At 39.5% G+C, this 9,999-nt stretch overlaps 1 protein-coding gene across 4 annotated transcripts in view; it reads right to left on the bottom strand.

Annotated features, from left to right (window-relative positions):
• Window positions 1-3,318: 3,318 nt before the first annotated feature.
• The window catches only part of LOC107745767 (IQ motif and SEC7 domain-containing protein 2-like), a 76,779-nt gene continuing 70,098 nt past the window's right edge, over window positions 3,319-9,999 (bottom strand). For 3 of the 4 annotated variants that reach the window (XM_016559738.1, XM_016559740.1, XM_016559739.1), the window contains exons 11-15: window positions 8,464-8,563; window positions 7,730-7,891; window positions 7,348-7,539; window positions 6,220-6,269; window positions 3,319-5,107 (exon numbers count right to left, since the gene is read on the bottom strand). In XM_016559738.1, the coding sequence (XP_016415224.1) occupies window positions 3,899-5,107; window positions 6,220-6,269; window positions 7,348-7,539; window positions 7,730-7,891; window positions 8,464-8,563 (1,713 nt within the window). In that variant the 3' untranslated portion in view covers window positions 3,319-3,898. The remainder of the gene's footprint in view (window positions 5,108-6,219; window positions 6,270-7,347; window positions 7,540-7,729; window positions 7,892-8,463; window positions 8,564-9,999) is intronic. The other variant, XM_016559742.1, reaches the window with a different exon arrangement.

Below are 9,999 nucleotides of genomic sequence, written 5' to 3'. Positions count from 1 at the left end.
GACCCAAATACGACAAAAGCACAATTTAAGCCACATTGTGCTTTTTAACTTTGAATGTATGGTAATTATTTTCCATAACACCCTAAGTTATCACGGAGAGACTTTCACAAGCCTATGAGGCCTAGTGTGGACACATACTAATCACCAGCAAAAGGGGAAGCACAAACACACACTGGATCCCTATGAAATCTAACCAGCTTCAAAATTAAAACAGATCGTACATTTTAATATACTGTTATTAGGAACATTTAACCTGAAGTGGTTCACACAAGTGTAGCAAAGGAGCTAAAAATGAGGGGATATTCTTATTCATGAATAAATTAATGATATACGAATTTGTTAACATATTTGTAAGTGTTCAAAACTGTTTGAAGATTTTGTAGAAAATGGCCTTAAGAGTTTTGACCAGTTTGGTGATGAGAGCCACTTGTTCAGCTCAACTAATTTTGCATGATTTTAACTATGATTTTGACTATACTGTACATGCCAGAAACACACAATGAACTTTAGTGGAGAACTTCCATTTCTAAGTATACAAATGTATGTGACCAGAGGACTTTATCCAGCATCATTTGCCATTTCTGTCTTGGTGTTCGATAAAAATGTAGAAATCTACAGTTATACTCATATGGTACCTGTTGATTGATATCAATAGTCCTAATTATACAATGTGTAATGTGCATTAGTTCTTGAGTGGTTATTTCAATGCATTACTGAGACCGTATAAAATATAACATTTTAGACAAATAAAACAATTTTGTATGCTTAATATAAATCTGTCAACACCCTGATTTCATACTTGGATGCACACAACACACACATTCATACTGTACACACACAAAAATAGAGTAACACACAGACAAATAGTCCCTCAGAAATATATATATATATATATAAAAAAACTACTTTCCAACAGCAAGAACATGTTTTATAGAATGAGAGCAATAAATTATCACATAATTTCTCTGAATTAATTCTGCATTGAAACCTCATACATATATATACAAATAAAACTTCATACAATTAATTTTAAATATAGGAACTGCTCTTACACACGTACTGATACAATTTTACAATTACAATTCGTTCCAAGCCCCACCCCACCCCCAGGTCCTTAAAATGTAAACAATGGTTCAAGTTCCCATTCCCAGCCAGATATTGATTCCCCAGTCCAGTGCAGAGTAAATATGGCATATTTATATCAACTAATATATACATTCAGGTTTATACAGCATCATTCAGCTAAGTGCAGACATGCAACACGGGGCACGGTGGCGCAAGACATTAGCGTGTCCATAAACCAGAACACACTTCTCAAAAACTACTGGATATTTTTTTAACATCATACATCTCTGCTTTATTTGCATTTGAGCTCAGCATGCCCCAGCTTTCAGGACTTTTAATACAAGCACAAGAGCAAAGCGTTAGAGAGAAGCAATACTGCCCATAGGAAAAAAATGTGAAATGTAGTGAATGGCCCTCTAAATTCAGATCACGCCACAGATTATGAACAGGGGCAAGGAGTTCCTGTTTGTCTACAAGGGCCTTAAGGTTTCCGGTTATGGGTAATGCTAGCAGATTTGAAGTACTGGAATCCATTACCTGAATAAACAGTATTGTAGTTTGACTTTTTATTTTATTTATATAGGCAAAGAAAATAATAAAAAATAAATAAAGCAATAAAAATAAATGACTGGGACTAGCAGCAGAGATTAATATTCTTATTTAAGATGTTTTGTAGGACATTCAAAAAATGTTAAAATTTTATAAGTATAAAAATAACTCCTCAACACTAACACATCACTAATGTAATACTGTGAATGATTCTGCTTAATGGAGAGAGAATGGCCCATTTTGGTTGTCTAGGGGAGAAGTAAGGAAAGATAGAGGGGCTGTTTGGAGGGACGCAGATGGTATTGGAGCTTTGGATACTAGGCACTGATGATCTTTAACTTGTGTATGTGCAAAACCAGAAAATTTTAGCAAAAAGATCTTCACATTTTAAGATGCTTTTACAGCTTCTCAGTGTGAATGAGTGTGTGCGTGTGTGTGAATGTAAGTTCCCTAAACACGCTTTCATATAAAAAAAAAAAATAAGAGGGCACTGACATTGGACATGCAACTCAGCGTAAATTCACAATATTAAACGAGTGAGTTGCTCAAGTATGTATGGCTTCTGGCAACGAGTTTTACACGGATCATACAGCTTTTATGTGGATATAGTTTTACAAACTTGCAGCAAAACATTTACCTGAAATTAGCAGTCCAATTAGTTTGCTAAACATTAATTGTACACACACACACACACACACAAACCCTAGCCTGTTGGTCTGTCTAAAAAAAAAGCTCTTAGAAAACACTCAGCACGGCACTCTGCTAAAACATATCCATGTATTATATTAGTAGCTTTTACACCAAAAATAGCAAGAATTATATCAGTAGTATTTGACATCATAATAGTAATAAAGTCACCCATTACAATTACCCATATCCAGACGTTCTTTTTCAAATTCAGTTACTTCTAAATATTTATGATATCTGTAACACATTTTGACCATCGAAGCTGTACAAAACCAAGCCCATAAGTACAGATTTTACTTCAAAATTTCAATGACACTCTATGCAAACACCCTGCTCCTTCAACAGGCCATCCAAAGAAAATATAACACTGATCTCAAACCTCCAATGACAAACCTTTACAGTAGGCACTAAGGTTATGTAATGATGAATTGCCAAATATACATGTTTCATTGGTCAGGTGAGACTGTTTAAGTAGTAAAAATGAAAATAATAGTGAAATGGTGACGCTAAAAGGGAAAGAGAGATGCTGAGGTAACAGGTGGCAGGAAATAAACAGATCCATGTCCTCATTATTGGTTGCCGTTAGTCATGACACTTTTGTGTACGTTGCATTTAGGTTAGTATGCTTAATTGTCTTATATAATAGCAACAAAACAAAAGAACAAAATATCTACCAAACAATTTTAAATCTTTTTCTACACATTCTGTTTGGCGCAAATGACATCTTGACTTCACTGAGGTCTTCAAAAAAGTGTTTTTTACTGTTATGGCTGACTTATTGCAAACCGGATGCCCAGCTTCTTCAAGACAAAACCACAAAACATTCTTCAGATGGTTTCAAAATAATGTTTGTTTGTTTTTTACTGTGTAGTGATGCAAGTTTTCTCAGCAGTTCCCATCCTGTCCTTTCACTCACAGGGTAAAATAAAAGTCTCTTTTAAAATGATTAAAACATAGTGTTTGGCATCCCCCCAAGTGCATGCTGGCCCTTCTTATGTGCTGAGGAATACATTTGTCAATTTTGAGAAATGAATCAAGCAAACATTTTCTGACTGACCCTGAAATGATTGTCATCTGAGACGCATGAAAACTGAAAAGACTATGAATGAAAGTTCAGTTTCTTTTATATTTTGCACTCATCTGTCCAGTTTTGTTTCCATGTTGAGTGTTTAAAGAGTTCACCATTGTCGTCTTCTGACTTCTGTACAGTCAAACTTGGTCTCTTAAACTCCAGATCATCAGTCCGACTTAAATTGGCACCCCCTTTCTCCCTGTAACCTTTTCCTTTGGCAGCCATGCATGTCAATTTCAACTCGAACTCTTAAAATACACTTCATTTGCTTAACCACTGTCTCCATTAGGCTTCTTAGATCTTCAGTCGGAGATTTGATGCTGTTACACAGCCTTTGTTTTGAATGGCAGCCAACAGCAAGATGCCATTCAGGCTAGCAATGAGCATGTAGCCGGCCAGGATTCCCGCCCTACACGTGAGGGAAGCGGATATGGAAGTAACAGAGTCTGAGTATGGTGTGCTTCCGCTTGCCTGGGCTCCGGCTCCTCCGCGTTGGGACCCTGCGCCCTCTGCCGCGGCTCACCCTTACACCACCGTGCTGATGCGGTTGATAGGTTTGGATTTGGAGCTGCCGACCGTGCTGCTGTTGCTGGCTCCACCTCCTCCTCCACCCCCTGGGCCACCCAAATGCAGCCCCATGTGTCCTGGGAGCTGCGGGGCAAGCGGGGAGAGCGGGGTAAGAGGGGTCAGGGGGGTATGTGGGGATGAAGGAGGAGGTAACGGGGAATGTGGTGGAGGAGGTGGAATGGAGGAGAGGGGTGGATACTGTGGGATGTAGTGGGCGACGCCCTGGGGTATGTAGCGGGCGGTGATGGCGGATGGCGCCTGAGGGGGCGGCGAGAAAACGAAGTGAGTTTGATGGGCGGAGTGATCCAGTAAGGGGTGTGGGCTGTGGGCGTGTACTGGATGGCTGTGGGTATGAGAGTGAACGTGGGAGTGGGCGTGAGGGTGGGGCTGAGAGTGAGACAGGGTGAGAGGAAGCTTGCCGGTAGGACCGGGCACCCGTACGTGGCGTATGGGATTGGGATGCATGTGGTAAAAGGTGAAAGGGGCGATGGGGGAATTGGGCGAATGCGGGGACAGAGGCGGAGGGGTGCAGGCCATATTGCTGTAGCGGCCTTGCTGCATAGCATGATGGGATAGTTGCTGCTGGAACTGGGCGTGTGAAGGAGCGGGCGGCCCGCGCCGTGGGAGGGACCCTCGTTGTAGGGTATGATGGATAGCGGGCGGATGGCCAGGGGCGACGGCCTGCATGTAGTACTGATGATGATGGTGGTAGGGGGGTGGAGGCTGGCCAAAGTTGTTGTGACAGTACTGAGCATGCAGGGCCTGGATCTTGGATGGCCCACCGGGGTCTGACTGGCTGAGGGCGGAGGGGGACGGAGGTGGCGGCCCTCCTGTAGTAGGAGGTGGCACGGGGGCCGGGTAATGTGGCCCGGGGGGAGTAAGGGGAGCAGGGGGTTTGGCGCGCTTGCTCCCAAACAGGGAGCCCAGGAAGGAACCGGAATTGCTCCCGCCAGAACTGCTCCCCGGACCCCCACCTCGATTGCTGATGCCAGGGACTCCCCCCATATTGCCTACGGCGTTGTGAAGTTGCCCCGGCCCACCCCCCACCCCTACTCCGGGGCTCAGGATGGGGCGGTGAGGCCGGTAGTCTTCCAGCCCATAGCAGCCGGGAACGGCGCCCCCTATGGGCAAGCGTTGATGCGGCTGAGGACTGTTAATGATGGATCCCTACAGTGTGCACAAACACACAAAGCCAGACAGTCATTACACTGGAAATCTGAGTAGATGGCCAGTCTTAGAACTTATGAGTTACAAGTGACAGGCATTCCCCAGATACCTTTTTCAAATAAATAATGCATGTTACTTCTCAAGAACACACCAATATTAAAATTCATTATAAGAGATAATGATTTTCATGCAATTACCAATTGGCTCTCTATTAAAATTCTATACAATTTTTTTTCTAATTTACAAAAAGAGAAAAATAAAACACTAAAACAAGTGAATGTACAAAGTACAGTGTAAAAACAATATGATTTACAAGATTATATTTAAAAACACCAATAATTTACTGTTAAATGTTAATGTAATGACTGAATTCACTTGCAGAATTTGAAATTAATATATTTTATTTCTAATGTGTACTTTTAATTTCTGTACTATATTAATACATTTGAATGATTTCCATTTATCAGCAAATGGTTATAACATGAACATAATTATCAGTTTATTGGTATCAGCCAGAATTTTTGTAATGGCACATCTAAAAAAAAACAAAAAAACAAAACAGAGCAACAATTGATCTTGATACTTAAAAGTACAAGCACACAAGACATGAAACATCACTGTACTCACATCTCCTGCTCAGTGACAACCCAAAAAGCTTTTCAGCATTAAATACAAACAGACTCAAACAACTTACCAAAGTTAGAAATGACAGTGTCACTTTCACAAGCCACAAAATCAGTCAGATAACAAAGTAAAGCTTCCTCATTATAGAATCTCACTCATTTTACATGTATTTAAACATGCATCTAAACCTCTAAAACTGAAGCAGCTCTCAGACACTGATTGGGGCCATTAATTTACCAGAGCAATGCATTAGTCATAAGCAACTGCACCAGGCATAACATATTACAAATACTGCATGCAAAGCAAACACCAATTAAGTTTTTTACACAATACGGATTAAAACATGCTGAACTGCATCACAACAATCAAAAATTCATGCAAAGCCAATGTTTTTAAACACAGAGGTCTCATGCATTTAAGAAAGCTGAAACACAAGATAATTAAATTTTATTATGATTACAAGCCGTTAGCAGATCTGCCTGACTTACTTCTATAGTACTATCCAAAGAGCCAACGCTGTTTCTACGGCCTCGCTTTCCTGTATCCAACCAAGCACAGCAAGGTCAGGGTCAAAGGTCATGGAGAAAACATCTTCTAAAATATCAATACTGGGTGTTTGGCCCTGGATGATCCATTTTCAATGAACAAATATCTACAAATTGTGTACATAAATGTCTCCTGACAAAACTCAACTTCACATCACTGAACTTGATATTGGCTGTGTTTAGATGGCATTTAAAACAGTAGTGTTTGTCACATGACCACATTACATTTAATTCTGCGAGTTATCCTCTATAAAATGGCTATTTTGTATTTTTATATAATTTGTGTAAAAATATGTTAGCACTTGGCAACCCCATCAAACACTGAGTAAGAAAAAAACATTTGGCAGATATTACTTAGAAGGTCAAAGTCAAGATCATTGTATTGTTGGATACAGTATTTCGCGGAGTCTGCTCCATTATATACTGCACATCTTAAAAAATGTATCATCTGTACATTATATGCATACAGAAATTTTGCATACTGTGACAGTGTACATACTAATCATTGCAAAAAATTATGAGCATGCTATTCCCCAGACACTTGTTTAAAAAGCCTTACGCAAGGACATAATGTGCCATTAGAGGGCAGTGTCTGTCAAACTGTACTTGGTTATAGAAGTTCAGCACTTCTATAGTTCAGCTTCAGCACTCACAGAACGCCTTTCATGATCAAACTATGGTGGAATTATAAATATTTCTCCCAATAAAGAGAAGCCAAAAACAAATTTAAATTAGAGCTATCAATAGTTTATAAAAATAATATACACTAATTTATTTGTAATTAATCCAATTAATTAATGTCCATATTTGAGTGAAACTAAAAAGACATTACACTGTGGCAAACAAGAAAAAGCAATGAATAGAAAAAAGTGGCTTAAGAAATCAAATTGTTTGTTTTACAACATAGGTCTGTCAGCTGCCTACAGTCCACAGAAATCCATAAAGCATCCATAATTAAATGTGCTAATACTTACTGCATTTTTATGCTATAATTCCATTAAATGAACACATAAAACTGACAGCTGTAGTTTAAATAGAATGGAGTTTTTTTTGTGTGAATGTGTGTTGTACCTGTCTCAGAGAGGTCTCTCAGTGAGGAGCTAAGTGCTGTTCGTTTAAGCCCCTCCCCTGCTGTGTACGTGTCATCCAGACTGGGCCTACCCAGAGTGCCGTTCACAGCTTCAGTCTTTATTCCGCCAACCCCGCCCCCATCTCCGCTCAGGAGCCCTGGACGCATCACACCTTTCTGCTTCTCTAACTCAGCTATGGAGAAGAGAGACCAGGGGTTAATGCTGGCAAAAACAGACTATTACCATAATGAACAATAACCCTAATTAATAATTAATCAGATACACAGCAAATTTCAGAAATTTCAGCTTGCAAACAGGAAAGGAACTTCATGCTTTTGATCTGTCATGTGTGAAACAACAGGTAACATTAAAGGATTTCTTACACTCTACACGGTATTTCTCCATATCTTGAACCTCCGCGATGCTCTCACGCAGGTCGCTGGTGAAGCGCGTTCGGTCCTGCTGGCTTGGCGCATTGAACACAATCAGGACCTTACGCTCACTGCCGGGCATCGCTGATGTCAGTCTGATACCGTGAGGATAGTCTGAGAGAGAGGGACAGAGAGAGGGTAAATGCAGTCAAATTAGAGAGACCCAGAAAAGAGGGATGTGCTGTGTCTCATGTAATTAGTTATAGATCCTTCATTCTGACAAAATCCACAGATACACACAAGTACTGTACTTCAGCATGTCAATGTGTAGGAAAGATATATTTCATTCAAAATATATGGTCTTAACCATGTGGAATAATTCTTCAAGCTAATTTATTTTCTTTTAAAGATGTGTAGATATTTTTTTAGTGGAAAACAAGTGCAAAACAAACACTGATTAAGATAAATAGAAAACAGACATTCCACAGACGTTCCCAATTAACAGCACAGCCACAATAGAGGGTGAGGATTTTCAGATAAGACTTCTTTTTCTCCTTCATATGCTGCTAAGAAACCAAAACACCACCTACATGAAAGCAAGGAAAGGGTAACGAGAGAGCACGGCGATGAGATGGAGTGATGGAGTGGATGAGAGCAGAGTGTGTAAACGAGCTGGGATGGAGTGATAGTATAAATAAAGAAGGAGGGACAGATGGTCAGACAGATGGAGGGATGAATATACTTACAGGAGTTCTGGAACATATGAACCTGCATCTCCACCAGGGGAAAAGACTGTCTGAAACTGTACGTCACAGATGTCTTCTTCTTCTGAAAGATCTTCGTTACCTGAAGTCGGGAACATAAGGGATGTTAGGCTGTGTAGTTTCATCATTATACATACACATACCCTTAACACAAAATTGCTTAGATACATATGACTTTTTTTTTTCCTTGTGTCTAAATAGATGTACTCTAGGCCAAGACTGGCAATTTTGAACAAACTAAAATATAAGATTTGATTTGTTTAACTTGTTTTGGCCACTGCATTATTTCCGTACTTCCATTTGTGCTATTTAATAATTTTGATGACTTTACTATTATTCTAAATTAATAAAAGAATAAATAATATGTACAAATAGGTGTTTAAGTTTTGACACCTTCTCGTTCTTTATGTCTTTAACAATTGTTATTATTAGTAGTAGTTGCAGTAGTTCTATGAGTAAATATCTAATATGTATGTATAAAGAATATGTTATTTTTGTCATTTTGGCTGCAGCAAGGACCAAAAATGGCTTGATTGTGACTAATGAATTACCTGTAGAGATATTTTATATGTATTAGGGGTGGGCGATATAGCCTCAAAATTATATCACAATATTTCAAGAATATTTGCGATAACGATATTTATGACGATAAATTTGTATTGTTTAATGTTTTATTGGTGATTGCAGCTGGCAGGCTGCAGCATTTATTAGTGCAAACAAAATGAAGGGCATTTTCCATCCTTTTCCAATGAGCTACTGTCATCGATGACAGACTACCTAATTCGAAGTGTAAATCTATTGTCATAAGGTGGCAGCAGCAGCTGTGTGTTTGACTTGAAGCAGACCGATCGGTGTATGACATCAAATACCGCGAGAGTGACTTACCCTTTATTTACACTGCACGCGTCTGCGGCGTGTTGTGGCTCCGACGCGGCCACCAGAGCTAGTCTCTAAACACAATAACTGTGTTTACACCAGCTGCGCCGCGGCACGTTTCAGAAGTGCTCCGCTTTGCTAAAGATAGGCATCTCGCCTATTTTTGACGGTAAGACTATGCGCTAAAATATGCTCTAGAACCGCTCTCGTGATACTTTGATATCATTAGGGTTGGGTATCGTTAGAAATTTTCCGGTTTCGATTCCGGTTCCAGTTCCATTTAAATAAACAATTATTTTTTTTTTTTTACTATTTTACCTTCATTGAATGTAGTGTTGCTGTAAGGTAGTAAGTAATGTTGAGTAATGCTAGTCCATCAATCACATGTGCTTCAAAGTTGATGTTTTTTACACCATCAATAACATTTTGCTTTTCAAGCAGGAATAAGCTGGTTGGCCAAATAGTCCCTTGAGGGCTAAGACACTTGTTCATTTCCCTAAATTAATGAAATATTAACGGTTATACTTATAACCATGTATACACACACTCCATAAAGCCCCTATTTTACAAATAATAATGCAGTCAGGAGACGGTGTGATGCAATGAGTGGTTTCCACATTTTTAAACATTTAAAATGCATGA

The sequence above is a fragment of the Sinocyclocheilus rhinocerous genome, unplaced genomic scaffold, assembly GCF_001515625.1.
Source record: "Sinocyclocheilus rhinocerous isolate Xijiao unplaced genomic scaffold, SAMN03320098_v1.1 scaffold558, whole genome shotgun sequence".
NCBI lineage: Eukaryota > Metazoa > Chordata > Actinopteri > Cypriniformes > Cyprinidae > Sinocyclocheilus > Sinocyclocheilus rhinocerous.
Note: the sequence above shows the minus strand (reverse complement) of the source record. Positions and strands in the feature narration are given on the sequence as shown.